The sequence below is a fragment of the Equus asinus genome, chromosome 2 (genome assembly GCF_041296235.1).
Source record: "Equus asinus isolate D_3611 breed Donkey chromosome 2, EquAss-T2T_v2, whole genome shotgun sequence".
NCBI classification, from domain to species: domain Eukaryota; kingdom Metazoa; phylum Chordata; class Mammalia; order Perissodactyla; family Equidae; genus Equus; species Equus asinus.
The window spans coordinates 86,423,598-86,447,737 of NC_091791.1; the positions used below are offsets into that span (position 1 = coordinate 86,423,598).

Sequence of the window (24,140 nt, forward strand, 5' to 3'; positions counted from 1 at the left end):
GCTCCAGTTTCCGCTGGTAATGGAAAATGTCACCTGTGCCAGTTCAAGGTGATTCAGACATTTCCAGTCAAACAGGCTCCCCTTCGCCTCCAGGGGACAGTCTGATGTCCTGAGCCGGGCTTCTCAGCGGCCTGCAGTCCTCGGTCCTGATCAGCTCCCACTGAGGTTTAGCTCACACTCCCTGTGCTCAGGCAGTTGCCTCCATCCATGCTGCGTCTGCTACTGCCTTGCCCGGACGCTGGTCAGCACAGAGCATACGTTACCTATTGCTCTTCCTCTCTCCAGTCTGCTGGCCTCTCACCTCTCCAGAGCCCTCGGCTGCCTACTGGCACCAGTAGGCACCAGTGCAGGATATGGCTGATCTGTCCAGTCACTGGAGATTCCCCTGTCACCCATCACTCCTCTTTTCTTGGGTGCCATGCTGGGCGTGGGCTTTCACTCTGAGGCTTGCTGCCATCTTTCCTGTGGGGACTACAACCAAGTGCTTCCTTCTCTGTGGTGGGAGTGGGGGGTCTTTTGGAGCTAACACATTTTGAGCACTTACTATGGTTGGCGTTTGTCTAAGTATGGTACATTATTTAATTATGTTGTACATCATTTAATTTAATAAAAACCTTATTTAATCCTCTCAAGAGCCCTGTGAAGTAAGCACTAGTGTTATCCCCACTTCGATGGCTCAGATGAGGGAGTGACTTACCCATCACAGCTCTTGAATTTTGCCCGAGTGCTTCCCCCCTAGGAAACACTTGACGAAGAGTGGTTGGCAGTGGGCCAGTGGGGATTGGGTCCAACACCCTTGGCCTTAACTCCTAAGTATACTTCCACTTACTAAGTCAGTCAGACAAATAAAACGTGTTGTAGCTTGATTGCTTCCAGTCATCTACTAGGTAGAAATGCCACCATATTATCAGAGGATCTAACAGTCACCCATCAGGGGACCATATGAATTGGTTTGTTACTTATTGCAACTCTAGAGATCACCTAAGAAGGAAAAAATTTGTCAAAGTTTATAATCTCAGCTAAGACTAAGAATTGTCACTTATTAGAATCAGAATTTAAACTAATACATCTCAGTCCAGAAATAAATTTGGAATCAATAAATCTCCATTAGTAGGCTTATTGGGTCTAGAACAATTCTTACATGCAAATTAAATGACCAATTTGCTGTAGAAGTAACTTCTGAAGTGAATATGGCACATATAGTAAATATGTATATGTTAACTATCCATTCCATTTCACAAAGATTTAAAGTAACATGTAAAAATACATGCAACACCAAAGAAGAATTGCGTGGGGGAACCAGTTAACACTGTTAAAATGTATACTTAAACGTGTTTTTTATACATGCCTTTCAATGCTTACAGCACTTGAGAACTTAAAGGGTTCTCAGATCCTCTAGTCCAGCTCCTGCAATTGGTAATTGAAGAGAGTGGAACATAAGAAATGAGCAGCTTCCCAAGGTCCCATGGACAGGGCTGACAGGGCTGGTGATGGACCTCAGTGAATAGCACCATCATTGATCTATTGCACAAGTCCTGACAAACCCCCACAGGCCTTTTTCAGGCTGAATAGCCCCTTACCTTGTTCTTCCCTCTTCCTCTGTATACCTCTACCTCCTCTTCATGCTTCTTAAAGTGAAACATTCATGCATAAAAATAATCGTCCAGATGTGGACTGGCCAGTGCGGAGTGTAAAGGGGCTATCCTTTTCTTTTTTAAATCTATTGAACATACATATGAAAAATGCTCATGTAAGGGTCCACGTTGATGACTTGTCACAAACCCGACACACCTTTACAACCAGCATCTAGATGAAGAATCAGAACATTACCAGCATCCAGAAGTTTCTATAAATATATATATGAAAACATAAATATATACCATAGATTTTATATAACTATAACATTATAGTAGCTCTTTAAGGCAGTTTCATCACACTACTGACGCAAGTCAACTAAAAACCTCTAACCTGAGTCTTCTTTAGCTGTGACTATTTTTATTTAATAAAGCTTTACCATTTGACCTTTTTATCTCCGTTAAGCATCATTGTACTAATATTAGTTGTTCTTTCTTATAGCTGTTTTCTTTTGTTCATTACATTACAAAATCTGGTTGTCATCCAATATATTACCTACCCTTTTAGTTTTGTGTGAACAATAAGTGATTTCTTACTTGGATTAACCCAATAAGAAACACTATATGTTATCTCAGGCTTATCCCCAGCCTTTATGCCTCCAAAAATTTTTTTTCAAAAATTCTCCTATCATAACAATTGACATTATGTTTCTGTTTGTGAGTTTAAAAATTTATTGTCTATGAACACTTGCATCTTAAGTGCCGTTACTTACTAGTAAAATCGTGATTTTTGCAATTCATTCAGTATGAAGAATATTTTCTTTAAAACAATCTTCATCCACCTATCGCCATGCTACTTGACCCCTCTGACTTCCCTTTCTATATTTCCTTCCTGCTCCGCCTTTGGCTTAGCGTCACTGATACCCTAATATTGGTAATGCATGTGCACAGAAGCACAGCTCCAGTTCACCTAGGTTCAACCTGACCAATACCAAGCTTCCAAACATTCTCATGGCTCATGATGAGACCAAAAAGTATTGAGATTACATACTGGTACATTTTTCCTAAAAATTTTTTGAGTAATCAGAATGCCTTAGATAACAGAGAAAAACTGTCTTGTCAAATTCTTCCCTTCACATAACATGAATGCAATGGATTCTTACATGAGGTATCTCCTCCCAGTAGTGCTGAGAGCATCATTGTCCTTGATTGTGACCCGAGTCCAGAGGTTCTTGTGAATGTATGAGATACATATGTATGGCATATGTAACAGTCGCACATGGTAACTGTTAAAATATGTCGTTCTAGGCACAGCATACATGGAGCATGATACCAATTCTTTACGCTGGCAACTAGGTGGACATTGGATGCTAGAATTTAGAATAATTTTTATATTTAAAATTGAAATTATATTTTAAAACTAAATGAAAAATCCAGCTTTATTTGAAGAAGTTTAATTTTAAATTTAAGATTTGTAAATTATAATTTGTATATTGCCTTTAATTTTATTAGATAATATTTAACATTTTAGAGGAAAAACTTTTAGCAACAAAAAGTTTAAAACTTTTACATTTAATTTACATTGTGTGAAAATATATTGAAAGTTTGTATATGTTGACTACAATTACACGTTATGTTTTAATCCTTTAGATCATTACTAGAGCACAAATCGAGTGAAAATCCTGAGTATAACAACATTAGTGACTTTGCCAAAATGAAGGCAAGAAGGATAATTTTATGGAATTAATATGATTTATGAATCACATATATCTTTGTTACTCAAGAGGACTTCACAGCCTATGGAGGACACCCAGACGTGTGTAATAATGATTAAATTCACTTGTCTGATATTTTCTCAGCTTTTGAATATATAAGACCTGTAGTCTTACAGGTTCATCCATTTTTTTGTTAATGTATTAAGACAGGAGGACAGAACACATTCTATTTGACAATAGATTTATAAATTCCAAATGCTTAGACATATAGTCTGTGATCTTCCATTTGTAGTCTTGCTCTGGTCCCTCAGAATGTCAGGGGTGGGCCAGAGGAGGCTGTCCCTGTCTCTCACTTCTGCTCTTCTTGCTGTTTGCAAACCCCTGCTCCACATTTGGTGGGTGCAGGGCTACCAAAAGCACTAAGCTTTGCATCCAGGACCCAACGACAGGCCATTGCTCTCAGTTCTAGTCCCAGGATCTCAGGGACAGGACTCTAATTGGGCCTGCTTAGGTCAGGTGACCACTTAGACCCATCAATCGTGGCCATAGGGTAAAGTCACGTGATAACCTGTAGCAACAACAAAAAAAGAAATGGGCAATTTCTGGGTTGACAATCTCTGACTTGTCCAATGAACTTTGCTAGAATGTGCTTGTTTTATTTTGTTCAGCAGACCTTTCTTCTTAGTGGTTTCAAGTCATGCATTTACTTAGAATAATGTTTCTTTTCTTATTGAGCATAATTTCCAGAGGTAAAACTTTCCAAACCTGGGTTACAATGATGGCCATACACCCCAGTTTGCTTAGAACAGTCGATTTATGCCTGTTTTCCCATTGTAGTTATAAATAGTGCCCCTTTTCATTCAAAGGTATCCTGGTGTAGATGACAGTTCACACGGTGCCCTGGATTACAGTGGCCTTTTGTTTGGTAGCGTGAAAGTTAGGCTATATTCCTGTTTGGCCCACATGGCACCTTCCTCCCAGACCCAGCTGGCATCATTTGGTCCCAACAACTACGAGAGGCCAAAGCAGTGTTCTAGATGCTGGAGATATGGTTGAGTGAGATAGAAACCCTGCCCTGAAGGAGCTCACAGTTCTACTGGGAGAGAGAACACAAGTCAGGTCATTATAATGCAGCCTAAGAAATCTGGTGGGAGCAGAGGAGAGGGGAGTAGCTCTACGTGAAGAAACCGAGAAAGCCCCCATAGAGGACGAAACATCTACATTGGACCAGGTGACATGAGCCTCAGCATTGCTGACTTTGGCATATTGGAATATACCTCTTATTTTTATTAGCTACATCCGAAGCTAAGAAGTTCCTCATTGCACAGATGATTGCTGACTTAGGAGAATCACATGCAGGATGCCTTTCCAACAATGAAATTGGGCCACTTCATCCCCGAGGTCAGTCTTGGAGTAGGTGTCTCGGGTGCATGTAGTCAGGAGAACAGAGCGGAATGTGCTTGTGCCACACGTGGGAACACTAGAATGTCCTCAAGTGGCAGAGGACCTGCGACATTCTATAGTCAAGAATCCCCTGAGACTGGTCTGGAACCGAGGAAGGCACATGAACTGCTGCAAAGTATTCAGTCAGGAGACCTGGGTTCCAAAACCAGCCCGGCCACCCACCATCAAACAAGCCACTTCATCTCTCCGGCCTTAATTTATGTGGAAAATGAAAGTGTGAAACTAATCCACAGTGTTTCTTCCAGCACTGAAATTTTTATTTGTTGTATAGTGAGCCAGCTACAAATTGTTAGACCATCTCTAATTAATTAGCTAATTTGAGAACATTATTTCAGAAAAATTAGATCTAATTTAAAATAGCTTCTCCTTTTTATATGCATTTGGTATACCACAGGGACTTTTACACTGATAAAGACCTTTACCAAACAGCCTTTTGAATCCCACGTGGCAGATGTAGGAGAAACCAACCGCAGGAAAACTGGCCAGTTGAATAATACAGTTCTGGCTCCTACTTTCCTTAAACTAGGCTGTGTTGGGCATAAGGGTCAGAGGTAATTTCACAGTCTAAACTTTCCTTTTTTTCTCCCCCCTCAAAGTAGACAAGCAAAACTCAGAAGCACTCTCAGGAAAGCCTTTCAAATCCCTGACTCTGTCCTTAATGTCCAGAGTTGGGGGCAAGTGTGTGGGTCTACTCATCGCCTTGTACCCCTTGACCCCCCCAGAAGCACAAAGAAGAGAGAACTATTGCTGCGGAGCTGCTTCCTCCTGTCAGTAGGGCCATCATCTCTTTCTAGGATTTCTTTCTGCTTGATCTTGATCTCTTTCCCTCCCTCCCTCTTCTTTCTGCCCTCTCAACTTTACCTAATTGTCAGATATTTCTCCAAGAATTTCTTTGTTTTTTAAAAATCTTAGTTCTCTCTCCTCCACCTGAAGCATTTCTAGATTTCTATCTTTGAGCTCATTAATTCTCTCCTCCATAAGTTCTGCTCTATTTTTTATGATTTCTCCATTATTTTTTATCTCAGTAATTCTGTTCTTCATATCCAGAATTTCCATATGGTTTTTTCAAGGGCTTCAGTCTCTTTGGTGAAGTATCTCTTCTGCTCATTAATTTTATTCCTGAGCTCATTGAACTGTTTGTCTTTGTTTTCTGATAACTCACTGAGTTTCCTTATGACAGCTATTTTGAATTCTCCATCATTTAGATTGTAATCTGTAGCCTCAGGTTTGGTTTCTGGAGAGTTGTCATTTTCTTACTGTTCTGCAGTGTTACTGTACTTCTTCATGGTGTTTGATGAACTGATCTTCTGCTGGTACATTTGTGGTACTATCTGGTCACAGATTCCACCTGCCATCACTGGTCCCACCCCCTCAACTTCAACATCTCTTCATGTATTTATTGGCCATTTGTATTTCTTTTTCAAACTGTTCATGATCTTTGGCTATGGCTTTCGATTTATTAAGAAACCTTTGACACTCACAGGGAGTATAAAAAATGATACACAAACACCTAGTTGCTCACCACCTGGCTTAGAAAACATCCCCAATACAGTTGAAGCTCTCCAAGTACTGCCCCCCAATCTCATCAGCAGCCCTTGCCATCCCCAAGAGGTAACCTTAACCCTAAGTTTTGAGATCATATGGCCCATGCATCTCCATATTTTTACTACACTACTGTATGTTTCTCTACTATTTTTGCTTATGGCTGTATTCATAACAATTGCATCATTAGGAAACTGATCCTGTAGAACTATGCTTTCAATGAGGTAACTTAAACCCTATAGTTCACTAACAGTTTCTACTTTCTTGATCATAAACGTAGATAGTTTATTTTGTCTAGGGAAAAACGTTGATGGCTATGGCAAAAAGATGGTTCTCAGACCATCACATAGTAGACAAGGGTCATGATGTCTACCCAACAGAGATGAGGAAGAGCTTATGCCATGAAAACCTTTCTCCATACTCCTTTCTCAGTGTTACAAGTGTCTTTCCAATACAAGAAAAAGAAACAAGATGGGACATAGAACACTGCTTACAAAAACTTGTCTGTCTCTAGCTCATTCATTCATTCATCAATCCATCCAGCCAACAAATATTCACTGAGAGCCCACCATAAGAGCCAGGCATAGAGCTAACTGCTAGGCAACAAAAATGAAAAAGACACAGTTTCTGCTCGCTCATAGCTGAGCTAAGGAAATAGGCAAGCAAATAATATAACAGCTCAGCGTTGTTGAGCATTTACTATTTACCAGGCTCTGTGCTAAGCACACACTTATACTGTCTCATTTAGTCCTCATGTGAGACGTGTAGAGTGGGAAATAAGATGGCACCTGTGGAAAAATGGAAGAAGAGAACAGAAGAAACTTCCCTAAGATCACACAGGCAGTAGTTGGTGGAGCTGAGACTTGAACCTGGGCAGTCTGATCCAGAGCCTGCGTCTTTACCAAGTTCCACAATTGTCTCGGAAGGAAATCAGTAATTATGACCAAGTGAGAGAAGAGCTATGCCAGAGGGTGAGAAGTGCCACAAGACGCTGACATCTGAAATGCTTCTTTGAAAATGGCTTGGTAGTGAGGTTCCCTGCAGAGCAAAGGGGAGCTCTTCTCTCGAGCGCAGACAAATGATTCAGTCCATGCCTGACAGCCACTTTTGATCTCAATTTACTTCATTAATTTGCTGTTGGAGCATTATGCATAAGCTAGTTTTAATGCCTGGAGAAAAGGCATCCACCAACTTTGGGCAACAGTGAGATTCCATGTTTGTAAAATGGGCGTGGTTCTTGCCAGGTGTCACTTGTCAGATACCTGAGAAGCTAAAGAGCTTCAGAGGAACTTCTCCTTTTAAAAGGAACACAGGAAAGGAGCCTGAGTTGTTTGGTCCAGCCAGACCCTAATTAGGTCGGTGGAGTTTTTTCCCTTATCTTTCTTTACTTTGCCAGAATGCCCAGCTACTAACCAAACAGCTCGTTGGAAATCATGAGAAGTGAGATGGCAAGTTAACAGAGAGCAAGTCATGGAAGGTTTGAGGATGACGCCTCAGGAACAATGGGGTAATAACATCTGTAATCCATCCTGTGGGTGTGGCTACGAGACCCTCAGAAGAAGCTCTGCAGAAACCTGCCGCAGCTTTATTTATATGTCTCAGTCCTTCTCTGCAGAGACCCCCTTACCAGGAAATGAGGATTTAACATTTAGTTGCTAAAATGAGCTCAGATGACAGCAACAGATTCTAAGTCCTCTGCCTCTTTGCAAATGGGCTTCGATTACTGCAATTTACAGGAATAGTTCTCTGTTTCAAATCAGTTGGGAAAATTACCCTAGCCTCAGCCTCTCAGAAGGAAAATTCCACTTGTACTCTGGGTCCTGTGCCTACGCACGCCAACTATGATTACGGCATGCACCCTGTAAGTGCACATTAAGGCTCTGTTGATACCTTGCAAATGGATGTGCTTGGTTCTTTCCCTTTGGTAGCACTTAATATTACACTATGGACTTGCTTCCTACCAAGAACTATATCTAGTAAAGATCCTCTGTACAGAAATTCAAGAAAGTTACAATGTAGACCCTACTCTTCTGGAGGAAAGCTTTGCAATATGTATCAAAATCCTTAAAAACGTTTACTCCTTTATCATTAGGTAGAACCCTTTTCGTGGCAAGAAATAGAAACCTGTTCAAGCTAACTTAGGAGAATTTCCTACAAGGACACACTCCCATCCTTGTGCTTCCTACAGCCAGGCTTCAGGAAAGGACTGGGAAAGTAGGGGGATGGCTAAAGAGAAGCCAAGATGTTTGTGTTCTCTCCCTCAAAATCATGTTTTGAAAGAATGGGATTCTCTCCCTGTCAGCCTCTGTTGCCCACAGATCCTCTGGCCTGTCTCTCAGTCTCAGATTCAAGTTCCTAAGCAGAGTGCTCTGATTGGCCCTGCCGCCTCGCCAGGGGGACACGGTCACAGACGCAAAACCCCAGCCTACCCACTGGCAGAGAGAGAGAGATGGTTTCAAGAAAAGTGAATTTTACTAGGGACCTCCCTTCCGGAATTTGTAAAAGTCCCAACATATGGGTTTGGTTGAATAAATTATGTAATTCCCTTATTTTGGAACAGTATAAGACTACTAAAATCATCTTTCAGAATATTTAACAAAATTAGAAATACATTCATAATATTTTTGAATGAAAGGGGAAAATTACAGAATAACATTTTTTTATTATACAACAAAATAGCTTTATTATATGATGAAAACAGTTTTACCATTGTTTTTATTATGTATACATATGCATGGAGAAAGGATTAGAGTACAAAATAGAATGTTCACATAATTATATGCTGTGTGTGTGTTGTCTCTATTTTTCAAATATTTTTATGTTGACCTTTATTACTTTTATGATCAAAGTGAATTTTTAAAATTAGTTGACAAATTAAATGCATAAAATTACCTGAGATGGAAATGAAAAAATAAACTCAATTTATATCCTGAATCGGATATTTTTTAGTTTCTAAAATGATATAAATAAATGCAATAAAGTTTAGCTAAAAAAGTAAGTGGCTCTTTTTAGGAATAGTTTGGGGAAATAACTGCTTTCAAATTTTGTAATGTTCTATTTAAATGCTTCTTTTAAAGTCAAGATTTTGAAAAAAGGTCCTGGCCTGAAGTCACCTTATTTTAGAAATCAGGTTTTTAAACATCTTAAAAAGCTGTGTCTTTAGTATTGATGCATAATTTAAACATTGCATGCAATTTGGGAATAACAATTCTAGTAATAGGTATGATTGAAAAATGTGGACAAACCAGAAAGAGAAACATATATGGGGGAAAATGACAATCACATAGTTCCATATGAGCCACCGGTTTTTCCCTTTTTACAGTGAAGTGAGAGCATTGAGGACAGAAAAACATGCAGAGGGAATTTCTCAGGTGATAAGCACTAATGGAGAAGTTGCATTAGGTGGACCCTTCTCCCATTACTTAGCACTTAAGGTTCAAAAAGAGAACGAAACCATTGATGGGAGCATTTGATAAGAGGTTTTGATACAGATTTTACTAGAGTGTTAGAGATGTGATCAGAAATGGGAAAGTCAGAAAAAGTATCAAGATGAATTAGAAAGTGTGTGATCAAATCTCAGGAGAGATTAGTGTGTCAGGCCTCATTCTTTTCCCCAACACCATGAGGCCAGAGATTCTGGAAGACCAGGGAGGGCTCCAAGAAGCCTTTCCCACCGGCCACCATCAGTGCAAGTCAGAGTCCAAATGCTGTCACTCACTCCCAGATCTACTGGTGCTAGATGGTGCTCTGGCATCGTGTGCAGTTGGTCTCTCGTTTCTCTCTTAGCCTCTGATTTGATACCTTCTCTGTTCTTTCCATGTGGCATTGCGCTGGCTTCTGCTCTCTTCTATCCACTCTCTTGCTGGGTCTCTTTCTTGCTTCCCTAGTCTGGATTGCTTGATCTCAGGCTTGATTCAGAAGGAAGATATAAACAATAAGACAAAATGATGATGACTATAACAGAACAACATAAAAAGAGCTATGGGAAAACCAAAAGGACCTAATTATTTCTGCCTGAAGTGGATAGCTGGGAGACGGCTCCTCAGGAAAGGTGATGAATGTGTTGGACCTTGAAGGGTGAGGAGAATTCCATTTTTCACAGACATTCTGTGAAACTTCAATTTCACAGAAGTTGAAAAATAACATATAATCCCAGAAACTTAGCAGACAACGGTTTTCATTTTTCCACATTCTTTTCCATTCTTCGTAGCATCTTGGTATATTAATGGTATTTCAGGTTAAAGGAGCTAAGGACATAGATTAAATCCAAGCAGGGGCAGTAGAGTGAAAATACGATTCCCAAAGTCAGTCTTTTTTTTTTTTTTCTTTGAGGAAGATTAGCCCTGAGCTAACTACTGCCAATCCTCCTCTTTTTGCTGAGGAAGACTGGCCCTGAACTAACATCCATGCCCATCTTCCTCTCCTTTATACATGGGACGCCTGCCACAGCATGACTTTTTGCCAAGCGGTGCCATGTCTGCACCTAGGATCCCAACCGGCGAACCCCGGGCCTCCAAGAAGAGGAATGTGCGAACTTAACCGCTGCACCACTAGGCTGCCCCCTCAAAGTCAGTCTTTTTTAAATTGCATAGTTTTAACCAAGTCCCTGAGCTCTGGCTAATGATGAAAGAGGTAAAGGAACAAACAGACTCACGTCTCCTGTCAAGCAGAGAGCTCTGGCGGATTCCACTAAACCCCCCAGGGCAGCTGGGATGACTATCTGCAGATGTCAAAGTGGTGACATTCACAAACCAAGAGCCAGGAGCCCATTTAACAAATGTCAGGGCAGCCTGAAGAGAAGAACAGAAGAGAGAAAAATGCGTTCCACATCTGGGGGTGTTTAGAAGTCGAGAACAGATAGTTTAGAAGAAGAGAGAGAGGAATTCTCAATCAATAAATCATTGCCACACTGTTATACCATCCTCCCCATTAGCCATCCTCATCTCCCTCATTCTCTCTAACTACATTTATACACTCTTATTAAACCAAAGATTTTATATAAATTTGAAGCCACTTCCACACTGTCTCAGTCAGTTCAGGTTTCTGTAACAATAATACCATAGGTGGGCAGCTTAAACAACAAATGTTTCTCACAGTTCTGGAGACTGGGAAGTCCAAGATCCAGGAGCCAGCAGATCCAGTGTCTGGTGGAGCCTGCAGGTGGCTGCCATCTCATTTTGTCCTCAGCTGGTGGAGAGCAAAGAGAGAGACAAGCTATCTTGGCTCTTCTTAAAGGGCACTATCCCATTCATGGGGGCTCCACCCTCATGACCTAACCCCCTCCCAAAGGCCCCACCTCCTAATACCAGCACGCTGGGAATCAGGGCTTCAGCACATGAATTTGAAGGGGACACAACATGCAGTCTGTAACACACATGTATAATGCCAAAAATGTTGGCATCGTTCTTCCCAGGACACCGAAGTCTATCCGAGATCAAACTACAAAGGGGTGAACTGTCTCTCTTGTGCCTACCTATCTTCTTTTGGGTGTGAGCGATCATGAGGACTTCATGGAGGAGGAGGCATTGGAGCTAGGTCTTAAGGATGGGATTTTTATATTTCGAGATAATGAGGTGGGGGTGTCCGGTGGAGGGAAAAAAGGATGAACAATTGCTTCTAGACTTATTTATATTCTTACAGAGGACTGAAAATCTCAGAGGCCTTTCTAAATGTAAAGATCCAGACAGGTAGAAGATTTCTGTTGTTGATGCAACCTTTTAGCATTTTTCACGGAGCAGCTAAGCCAATTATCTTTGCTACCAAAGGTATGATGTCAGTGGAGAGAAGGGCCCAGTTTTGAGCCTCGTGTGGGTCATGTGGTTTTGCCCAGAGAAGATGATTCTGTTCCTGAAGGCAGAAGAAGTAACTCACCTGCCTGGACTTTGTGACAGACCGTGGTTGTCTCAGTGAAAGCTCTCCTTACAATTGAAAAATAACTCAACCCCTCAGAATATTCAAAGCACAATTTCTGCCAACAGTAGATTCGTAAAATCACGTCTTTCCTTTTGTGCCTCCTGCCCCTTTGTCTTGGTCATGAACCCTGCCCTCCAAGCACACTGTATACCAGTCTTCCAAATAAACCAGCTTCATCCTTGTCCATCGCCCATTCTTTCCGGGTGTGGGAGCGAAACGCAGAGAATAGTCTTGTTTCAGGGCAGCATCTGGAATAAGCAGTAACAGATGTAAGAATGAATCATCGTCCTCAGGGAGCCTGCCTGCATCCAAGCTGAGTGTATCTGTAAGGAAGGCTGGCTTTATCTACCGGGAGACTGTCCTGCCATGTCACCAAAAGGCTCCCTTCCCCAAACTGTCATCCGTTTGCCACAGTGCCTGGAATTTCACCATTAGTTTCAGCAACTGGCTCACAAAACATCAAAACTGGTCACTCGGCTCTTGGAAGCAGGACTGGAACACTTGCCCTGTGGTTTCCCATTATCTTGCAGGGTATCTTCATTAGGGGAGTGAGTTCACAAATTGTTTGGGACAACAAATGCATTCAACAGACATTTGTACTAAGAGCTTACCTGACATTTGGCTGTGCAGTAGGAACTTTGGGATGGGCGACAGAAAGAGAAGAAAGGGGCCCTGCCCTTACCTTCAACTAAGAAGATCAAAGTCCTGAAATAGCCATAGGGACCAAGGGGCCTTCCCTTTAGGTCAACAGGACAAATACAGCACATGTGGTGACAAGTGGACGTGAAGTCCGAGACGCTGGCTCACTAGCGTGGATTGAGGGAGGGTCTTTCATGTGTCACCCTCTCTCTTTCATTTGATACCCTGCCCTAGAAGGTTGATACTGTTAGCTCCATCTTAAAGCTGAAGAAACTGAGGCTTAGACAGGTATATAGCAGAAGCTTTGTGCGAGCCATGCTTCATGCCCTTGGCCCATTTCTGTGGCGGGCAGGCGCACAATGACAGTGCCCCACTTCAAGTGCCCCCCATTTTATTGCTTCTAGGCTTTTTTCCAAAGCCGTTGAATCCTGTCAGTCCCCAGGTCTCCCAGAGGTCCCCCCAGGGTAACCTTCAACCATGGGGGATGGCCTTGCTGTTCATGTCTCTCTCAATAGATTTTCTTAAATAGGGTTGACCCAGGGCAGCGACTGTTAGCCAAGATGTTGGAAATACTGGTCATCATCTGGGTGTTCAAATATTATACTGAACAAATCAGGGCTGTGTTTCACCACTGAGTAACCTAGAAGCTCTAATAAATTATAGCCATGAACTCAGTTTATTATTAATAACCCAGTAATTAATCTTAGACATATTAATCTCGTGTTGGAGATTTTTAACAAAAGGGAAAGAGAACTCTCTTCTGTCAATCTCAATTCCATCACAGACTATGAGGGGTGATGGGGGATAATCTCAGGTGAGTGCTTTCCTTTGATGGCTTGACATCCTTATCTGTAAAGAGGGGATAATAATGCAAACTATGTAATATGCACTCATTCATTCATGCATGCATGCATGTATTCATAATTCATTCAACAAACTGTCACTGAGCACTTACTCTGAATCAGACATTCTTGTTCCCAGCAGTAAACAAGACACATAAGGTTCTCCCTACTGTAGAGTTTACATTCTGGTGGGGACTTAGGAACACTTCTGAGAAAAGTGACCGAAGTGGCACTTGCAAAGGAAGAGCTCCACAGTTCAAGACCCCAGAGACAGTTTCATCCTTACTTAAAGCTCTCGTTGCTGTGTCTCCCTGATTCTAAGAAAAGCATTTGAGGAACTTCCACCACCTTCGGGTCCTGAAGAGCTAATCATGCATGTATATGGACTGCCCATCGCCAGGAGATCTAGGAAAAATACCCCCGAATTCTGTCTCATACCCCTTTCTCCTCTCCCCGTCGTGCTTAACGTGAAGTAGCAAATGACTCAGTCAAATGTGGAATAAAGGAATGCCCTTTGGACCACTGCAAGGTTTTAAAGCATTTCAGAGAGTCAGGGGCCACGTGCTAGTCTCTGCATTTTGTGAGCAGAGTCGACCGGCTAACCCAACTCCAACAAGAAGGACAAAGTAGACTGCTCCATCCAAATTCTTGCTTAAGAAGATGCTTAGCGCTAGAGCCATCCCCCTATTTTATTTTATTATGTATTTGGAGTTTGGCTATTTTTCTTTCTTCCCTGGAGTGAGTGAATATTCATATGCATATCCCCCCCCTCCAATTTCAGCCAAGTCATCTGTCAGAGCCATTTAATTCCCCGGTGTCTTCTCATAATCTGGAAGAAATTTTCTTTTAGTTACTCCTTATCATCCAGATCATGGACTTCACATACTTGGGCTGATGGCCCTGAATTATCTCACATCATATTTATATTATGACTTCTCTGGCAATAAATTATATTTGATCCGAAACACTTAATTGGGTTTGCTTTATTGAAAGCAACATTTATTTTTGCAACTGCTTTGAAAACCACATGTGACCAAATTTCTAATAGTACAGAACCCTTCCTATGTGAATTTCAAAGCAAGCTCCAAGACTGTTAATTAAATTTCAAGAACAAATCTTTAAACATCACCCACATTATTAAACAGAGATTAGAGGGGAGAAATTAGTGGGATTCAGGTTAGTGTACTGATCCTATATAGCACAGACTTAGAGAAGAATAATTTCAAAAGCTGTTCTCAACCTGGTGTCTTCACAAGCAGTCCGTCACATACTGTGCAACCCAGGCTGTCAGATGGTGGCTTTTCCCACTGCTTCAGTATATTATGCTGCTAACACTGTCGATAGCGTTATCTTTTATTGTAGAGCTTGTCACATTCATGACATTCCAAAAATATTTTCTTAGCATTTCTGGGCCAGAAAATGATTAGGCCATCTCACATTTAAAACGGAACTTTGCAAGTTATTTCCCTGATTGTGTTACAGAATTATCGAAGTGTTACTCCAGAGGTAAATACCTTAAGTAACAGCTGAAACGCAGTTTCTTGTTTTAAGCGTGGTTACTTAGTTCTCCTCCGAGACCTGTTACAGTCTGGTTCAAATCAGCCAGATGGCAAAGCAGATAAAGGTTCTTTTAATTTCTATTTTAATTTTTGTGGTCTGGGACACACTTCAAAATGACATATCGGGCCCCCACTGTTGGGGTGTCACTTCTCTGCCTGACTATGAAAATTTCCCACCCCTCTTCAGTTTGTTTGCAAACATAGACATGCTGACAGTTCTTGTGAGTTCTGAGATTCCAAAATAAATCTTGTCATCTTGTTTGTGGCCTCTGAGAAAGGAAAGGACACGTGGCCGCTAGGGGAAAACCTCCTCAGGTGCAGTGGCAAAACGCGGTACAGGTGCGCCGGCTGCCAGCCCTGCTACCTGCCCTGCCAAGGGTGTTCCCAGCACCCTTGATGAGATAAAGGCAGGATGAGCTACCCGGTACTTCATCTTCGTCCTGTCTCTTTAGGAGGAGCGGGAACTAACTTTAACAGTTTGTGCCCGACTAGTCCAGTCTCTCCAGGTGGCCCCTTGGGCCTCCTCGCTGCCCTGTGCCCACCTCTTCTCCGTCAGCTCAGGGCGCCAGGCCCCCGGCCCAGTGTCTTGGGACGGCTCAAAGATAGCGAAGAAGATGGCTCAGCAGGGAAAAAGCACAGGGTGGGAAGGAGGCGGCGGCGGTCCTGAAATGCGGGGCTTTCTTAGGCACATTAGGAGAAAAGTTTCCTTTGTCAAACAAGTGACCACGTGGCACTATGGCCGTCACCGCCAGCAATCCTATCAGACCGCCGGGCGCGAACTTGGGGAAGCGCCAGCCACCTCGTGAACCGGCCAAAGGGGGCCCCGAAAAGTGAGGGTACCGCAGGAACCCATGGGGCGGATCGGGAGGACGCCGGGAGCCGCAAGGGGTCGCAAGAAGCGAGGCGCGGAGGGCCGGGTTCCCGAGGTTGGGCGTACGCGGGAGGCGGGGCTCCCGGGAGGCGGGGCCGGGGGGGGGATCCCGGAGGTAGGGGGGCGCAGAGAACGGGGATCCCGGGGACAGTGGGGCGCAGAGTGCGTGATCCCAGGGTCAGAGGGGAACGGGGTTCCCGGGATGGGGCGGGCCCGGGGTGCAGACTTCCCGGGATAGGGGCACGGGGGGCGGGGCTCCCGGGAGCAGCGGGGCGCCGGGTTACCGAGGTGGGCAGGCACAGGGGGCGGGGCTCCGGGGACGAAAGAGCCCCCGTCTCGGGGGTGGGAAGGGGTGGGGCAGGGGGCGGGCCTCCCGCGGCGGGGCGGGGCGAGGGCGGGGGAGGGGCTCCGGGCGGTCGGGGCGGGCGAGGCGCGGGGTGGGGAGCGGCGGGCAGGCCGGGCATGGCGTCCATGGCGGCGGCGATCGCGGCCTCGCGCTCGGCCGTCATGAGCGGGAATCGGCCTCTGGACGACCGAGAGCGGAAGCGCTTCACCTACTTCTCGTCGCTCAGCCCCATGGCCAGGAAGATCATGCAGGACAAGGAGAAGATCCGCGAGAAGTACGGGCCCGAGTGGGCGCGGCTGCCGCCCGCCCAGCAGGACGAGATCATCGACCGGTGCCTGGTGGGGCCGAGCGCCCCGGCACCCCGCGACCCCGGGGACTCCGGGGACTCCGAGGAGCTCGCGCGCTTCCCCGGCTTGCGCGGGCCCACGGGCCAGAAGGTGGTGCGCTTCGGGGACGAGGTAGGTGAGGGCCGGGCCGGGGACCGTGAGCCCCTCCCCGCGCCCCGATGCGTCCCCAACCGGGTGGGCACCTGCGGGCATGTAACCCCAAAGGGTCGCGGTGGTAGGGGCTGGAAAGGAGAAGGCGCAGGAATGGGAGTGGGTGGAAGGGGCATCCCAGAGCCGAAGGTCGGGGGGTGGGGGCTCCCCAGAGGGAGTTTGTTGAGAATCGCCGAGAGGAGGAGATCTTTAAAAGACCCTCAATCTAAATCTGCTCCGCTGGGCCGCACCGGATCCAGAGACTTCTCCCAGAGCTGAAGACAGCTGTTCTTAAGCGAGGCAACAGCAAGGCATTTTAAGCCAAACAAGCCTGGGTTCTAATCCACTTTGCCACTTAGCTGAATGGCCGTGAGTGACAACCTCTTAGAGCCTCAGTTCCCTCCCGGTGTAAACGGAGGATAATAATACCCACCCCATGTCTGCCAGGGCGGGAATTCAGCAAAATATACATATTAATATTAATATTTGTGATGAGCTGTATGGGGAAAGTGAAATTGCCAAGCAAGATGTCAACAAGGAAGAGGTGCCTTCCAGGATTCGGAGGTGAAACCCAAAGCCCTAAGATGTTTCCCGAGGGAGCAGGGTGTATGCAGCTTTGTTTTGGGGGTGAGCATGGTGGCCCCGTTTTTCCACTGGAAAACTCAAGGATAAGTTTGAATGAGCTGCAGCAAACCTTTGCTACATATAAGTGCATGTCTGGGTTTCTGACCTAGACACTGGAGATGCCCAGACTTCTAGAGGGGTGGTCATTGTGAAGGAAGAAACACTGAAACTAGGCAAGGAAAAACTCAGAAATGAGCCACACTAAGTCACAAAGGCCTGAGTGTTCTGCGCTGCTCAGAAACTTGGTCTTTTTCTTGTGTGTTTAACTAAAACCTGTTTGGTGCCATTAGAATTTGCACTTGTGGCTACTTGGCCTTTCAAACTCAACTTTTGCCTGGAGGGCCAGTCAAAAGGAGCAGATGGAGAAAAGTGAAGTTGGCGCCCTGTTAAGGCTGCGAGGCTGCAGGAAGGAGGACCTGGGCTAGGAGAGTTTTCTGGAGGAAGTTGTGGACTGTGGAAGGAATTCTAGCTAAGAATGAGGGTTGAATCTGATTTGCAGGCTTGCGCGTGCTGAGACATTGATGAATACAAAATGTTTGTGGTCGTCAACCCACTTTAATGTGAGGGAAGTGAGAGGGGACAGAATATGCTGCCGACGTTGCCTTATTCTGACAGAATGAAACTCTAAAGCCTTTGCCAGGGAAAACAAGAGTATGGTAAACTGGAGAGAAGAAAATAGAGGTTTACAATGCATTCCCAGGGCTGAAACATCTCAGTGTGAAAATATGCTTCTCTCAAAAGACGTTTGCAGTGTTTGTACTCAGATTTGGGTGATGAAAAAGCAGGCAGCCCCTCTTTGGAAAAGTCCTGAAGAAATAAATATGAGAGGAAGTAAACCTGTAAGTACTTACAGATGTTGGAGAGTGGCTGTCATTTTTTTTTGGCTTTGTGTCTGGCTGAGAATATCCACACGTCTACTCATCTTCAAAACGCCCAGGGCATATAAGGGCCGGATATCACTGATAAGGAAAGATGCGGCCAAGTTAATTTTGTACTCTAGTTCCTTAACTGGGTGCCAGACTGCGCTATTTTTGAATTTGTAAACCCAATGTGATTTAGTAGCAAATGGAACTGTTCACCGTGGTACCTGCATGGCCTTCCAGGAGCACACCAGCCCTGTTTTTCACAGTTGAACTCAGCTTTATGAAACGGGCTGAGAGCATGCCCCGAAATGCATCTGGCCAACGTCAGCACCAATGGCAGAGAGACACTGAATTTGAGGAGAGGTACACAGAAACACTGCCCAGGCTGTATTTTTGTCCGCAGTAGCTGTGTAGTTTAAGGGCGGTAGGGAGTTTAAAATGCATTCCCACAGACCTGCAAGAGGTTAGCACCAAAGTAGAGTTGGTGGTCTCATGCCCAGGAGGAGGGCCAGCTCCTGGGCACAAGCGAAGATGGATAAGGACAGGCTGGGGGGTGACCCCTGGCTAGGCTGCTGGACAGAGTGGCCTGAATAGGTGGCCCCAGTTTTGTCCAAAAGGGTCCTAAACCAGGTTGAGTTTCATTCCCTTCCCTCTTGATCTGTCCCTTCCCACTTCATCTGTCTTCTCATGTGGTCCCAGGGGCCTCCACAGCCTGTCATGGCATGGAGAATGCTCCCCAGGGCCCCCCAGTGCCCTGAGAGTTTGACCACCCCCAGCATTCACAGATGGTCCTGTCCGATGGGTGGGAGCTCCAGGGGAACCACCGCTCTCTGACTTTAGATGGTAAGCAGGGCTGGGCTTTGTTAATACCTAGATGAGAGACCACCCAGTATACTGGGTTCCGAGGGTCTTTCCTAAGGCTGTAATAGAAAGAGCCTGGGCTTTGTAGTCAGTCTTGGGTTTGAATTTTGGCCCCTCCATGTACTGGCCTTTTGACCGTGGTAAATCACCAACCTCTCTGAGCGTCAGTTTTCTTGCCTCTGCAATGGGAATCGCATTAACAGAATGACAGTCAAGATAATGAGTATGGAAGGCCTAGGGACTTAAAAAATGGTTGCTGCTGCTGATGGTGAGAATATTAGCATTAGCTGGTCTCTCCATTTCCACTTGTGAAATCACTGACTGTCATGAAATCAGTAAGTTCCTGCTGTTGCTAAGCCTGGGGCTCGGGTGCTGTGCCTTGGGGCACACATTTGAAACCTCCGTGTGCTCTGTCCATAGTGTGGAGGTGATGTGGCCTGTGTCCTGACCAGCAGTCACACCAGCTTCAGGTTGTGGCCCCCTGTCAGCTACCCTGAAGGACAACAAGATCGCCTGTTTTTTCAATCCCTCTCCCCCATCACCAGTAACATTTTTGCATATTGTATAACAACGTTTTAAGTCCAGTCATGCAAATACAGCCTGCAAATGTGACCGTCATCCGGTCGTTCTTATATATCACAGGAACAGACAGGTAGAAGCTTGATTGTCTAGTGATGGTCATAGATCTTGGTGGCTGTGAGCGTGGTCAGTGCTCAGTTCACAGTGTGGAGGTCCCGCTGTGTGGAAGTCAGGTGCCGCAGTGTGGCGTCATGTGTGCCTTTTTACCCTCGTTGTCTGTAAAGCGAGAAGACCAGGGCCCGGGTCCAGATCCACCCTTGCCAGGTGACCAGGCTGGAGCAGAGAGGGAGGGGGGCCGCCTTTGAGCACTGAAGCCCTGAGGGGACCTTTTGGTTTTTCGGTTCATACTTCCGGAAGGGAATCAATTGAGCAAATATTCCTCAAGGTCTATTATATTAGACACTGGAGGCGTTCTAGCTTTAGGGATGCTGAACCCTCCCATAATCTTCACCAGCTCCTTTAAAAAGCCCCCCACATGAACACGTGATCTGTAGAGCTTCAGTGCGAGGCCACCAGCCTCTCCCGTCCCCCATGATCTCCCCAAGCCCCTCCAATGCAGAGCTTCTAGAGCTGCTGTCATAGGAACACTTATCTCTCAGCAAAAGAAGAGGAGCACCTGGAGTCCCCAGACCTGGCTTCCAGTCCTGGCCACGCCGCCAGCGGGGCGCTCCCCTCTTAGTGCGTGGCTCTCTGTCCTGGAATGAGTGGCTCTCAGGCCTGGCTTGGAGCAGACGCAGACACTGGCGCATGCCCTTTGGGTCAAGTATTAGGTAAGAACATTAAGGCATGTTTGCAAAGGGATGCTTTTAACAGTCTGATTTCCCCATGCTTCTCCATTACTAGGTTCTTCCTTCAACCATAGAGTTTTGGGAATGGCTTCCTTTGGGAGATGAAAGGTTTTCATTTTAGAAAGGGTTTGGAAATCACCCCGGTTGGTTTCTGCTGCTTCCTGTTATCAAATAGGAAAAAAAAAACAAACAAATTTTTAGGAATGTGTCGCTTTCTGCTTCCTGCTGCCACTCCCAAACTCCTTGCCATGGATCCAGCAGGATCTGAGCACGATCTAGCAGGATCTGAGCACGTTGGTGAGAGTTCAGGGTTCTGAAGTCTGTGCCCCGTTCTTGGCTCCAAATGGATCATAAGCAGGTGACCCCAGAAATTGGGGCAGGGGGTGCATTTACTTCTCATGGAACTACTTGCCTCTTCCACCTCTCTATAAGTAGATGGAGCTGGGCAGGAAGGGTGTTTCCAGATGCTTGTCCCCAGGGACCCTGATCTGGATTTTGCATGTTTTAAGGTCCTGGAGCCAGACAGCTCCGCCCCCTCTTCAATAGCTTAGCATGACCAGCTGCTTTTGGAAGTGTCCCCCGCACCCACAGCCTCCCTGTCCTGCAGGGACCTGGATGCTTGCTGGCTGCAGGTTGGAGATATGGCTTCCTGAGGCAGGACCTATAACACGTGAGGGTTCCGCCTCCCCTTTCACGCTGGCAGCTCCGCCTTTTCTTTTTTCAGCCTTTGGCAAGGAAACAAAAAGGAAATTTGAGAGTTACTTTCTCAGTATTTAATTTGTTTTTTAAGATGAGTGGAATGTATAATTAGGATTCCCACCTTCTGTCTGGCAGATCCATGTATTTTTTAGAAAAGATGACAGAGTGGATGTGGCTGTCCGTGTCCCTGTACCCAGGGTTCTGGGCCCTGGTCCTGGTCAGGAGGTGAGATCCAAATCCAGTTCCACAGGCTGCAAGGGGGAGGCGCTGGGCCCCTCCCACAGGCTTCCCCATTCAGACTGATGGTTCTCTGCCCAGAGTGGCACCTGGCCTGGTACCCTGCCTAGCTGGGGCTCCAGGGTGTTGAACAGGTGAGCCTGGGACCTAAGGCAGCCACACAGGCCCTCACTTCCGTGGGAGGGTGGCCCAGTGGCTGCCAGGGAACAGGTTTTGCAAAGAAATTAAATGACTTGTTTACTGTCATGCAGGGAGGGAGGGGCCAGAGCTGGGAAGCGTCCTTGCCGGTTTGGAGTCGTCTTTTAATTGACAGGAGTCACTTCTTCACTCTAAGCAAGAGATTCCCTTGGTAGCAGAAAAAATACCTGTTTCTCGGAAAAAAAAAATAAATGAAGACCAGACCTGTCTGTTTCAACTTCCTATTTATTTTTCTCTCCATTTCCTTACAACTCACCTCCATCAACCCCTTGCTCTTATTACCACGTGGGCGCCAAGGTTTTGTTTCTGCTGTGGTCTGTGGAGGCCTGAGTTTCTGAATTTGTGTTTGTGGTGGAACCTGCCCAGTGGTTAAATCTTAGCTCCTTTTCTATTGTTGGAACTGCAATTCTGTACTTCCAGCTATGGAAACCCTCTTAGCGCAGGTAAATATATTAAAAGTCAAAGGGAAAAGCATAGATTCCATAAATATATAAACAATAGTCCCTAAGAAGAAGCAGTTGGTGAAAAAGAGCATATTTTAATCATTCTTCTTCACTCCTCCCCTTTTTGGAGGAGACTTTATCTTTTAGAGCAGTTTTAGGTTTACAGCAAAATTAAGCAGAAATACAGAATTTCCGTTATACCCCCTGGCCTGACACAGGCACAGCCTCCCCCACTGTCAACATCCCCCACCAGAGTGGTACATGGTTACAATCGATGAACCTACATTGACACGTCATCATCACCAAAGTCCATAGTTTACACTGGGGCTCACTCTTGGTGTTGTACGTTCTGTGGGTTGGGACAAATGTGTGTGGCGTGTATGCACCATTATAATATCATACAGAGTATTTTCAGTGCCCTAAAACCCTCTGTGCTCTGCCTGTTCATCCCTTCCTCCCCCTTAACCCCTGGCAACCACTTATCTTTTTATTGTCTCCATAGTTTTGCCTTTTCCAGAATGTGATATAGTTGGAATCATACATTATGTAGCCTTTCATTTTTTTTTTTTCACTTAGCAGTATGCATTTAAGGTTCCTCCATGTCTTTTCATGGCTTGATAGCTCATTTCCTTTTTGGTGCTGAGTAATATTCCATCGTCTGGATGGACCGCAGTTTATTTATCCATTCCCCTGCCGAAGGACATCTTGGTTGCTTCCAGGTTTTGGCAGTGATGAATAAAGCTGCTATAAACATCAAGTGCAGTTTTTTGTGTTGACCTAAGTTTTCAGCTCATTTGGCTAGATACCAGGGAGTGTCATTGCCTCACGCCTGTTTTTAATATGCTACTGCGTCTTTGAGGTACAGACTGACACTAAACAGCTCCCCAGGAGGCATGTGCTCTGTGCTGGGTGTGCCAAGAGGCCCTGGCCCCTGACATCGCTACAGAGAAGAGACAGCACGTAGAGGAGTGTCCGCCCTACTCCCGCAGCTCTGCTCGCTGAGCTTTATTTCTCTGGCTTATAGTATTTCGCAGTTTAAATTTATTACCTTTAAGCCAAGATTCCACCATCTATCAAGCAGAAACTCCCCTAATTTATGGACTTCAGGAGTACAGTGACAATTTAGGCTTCCACTGAGTGCCTTGCAATGTTCCAGCATCCTGATGGTGCTTCTGAGTCACGCACGAAAAATCATATGTATTTCTGGGGAGCTTAATGGTTGGGATTCTAGCTGTTAGAAATTTGGCACTCCAGGTAGGAGGGGAAATTTAACAAAGCCTGCAGCATCTTCTGACTCTACGGATAAGAGTGTTTACTGTGTATGGTTCCATACTTACTGTGGTTACGCAACAATGTTATTAGAAATGTACTCGTAGTAGTTTTTATGTAATCTTTGAATGCTGGGAAGAATAAAAGAAATAAAAGGAACCTTTCAATGTGATTCTTGTTATGCTGGAGCCTTGCAGTGTGCTGGGAGACTGTTAATTTGCGTTGGTTGATTATGCTAATACTCAGAACCCTGATTTTCCTGCCCCAAAGTAGGGTGGGTGCGAGCTGGCCCAGAAAACCCTGCTCTCTCGTGAGAGCAGCCTGAACCAGGGCTGCTTTAGTGGAAGTCCTCATCTGGGGATGATGAGAGCCACCTAGCAGTATTGACTGAGAGCGCCTCTGCACGTGGGGTGGCCTGAGCAGACGGAGGTGACCCCTGAGCCCTGGAGGTCAGCAAGCACAGCCTGTGTGGCCCAGTGTTCCCGACACGAAGAGGGAGTCAGCCGTCCTCTGGAGGACTGAACTAGTGAGCTGCCCAGTGGAACAGCTGCATCAGAATTACCTTGGGAGCTGTTGGTTTTTTAAAACTAAGGTGAATGGGACCCATACATTCTGCGTCTTAGAGGGAACAGCACCCC

General features: G+C 45.3%; 1 protein-coding gene across 2 annotated transcripts in view; it reads left to right on the forward strand.

Moving 5' to 3' along the window:
• Positions 1–16,527: 16,527 nt before the first annotated feature.
• C2H1orf198 (chromosome 2 C1orf198 homolog) overlaps positions 16,528–24,140 on the forward strand; it is a 33,811-nt gene continuing 26,198 nt past the window's right edge. The window contains exon 1 of one of the 2 annotated variants that reach the window (XM_070492961.1): positions 16,528–16,923. In XM_070492961.1, coding sequence (XP_070349062.1) covers positions 16,582–16,923 — 342 coding nt within the window. In that variant the 5' untranslated portion in view covers positions 16,528–16,581. Of the gene's footprint in view, positions 16,924–20,383; positions 20,639–24,140 lie in introns of those variants that run through there. The other variant, XM_070492968.1, reaches the window with a different exon arrangement.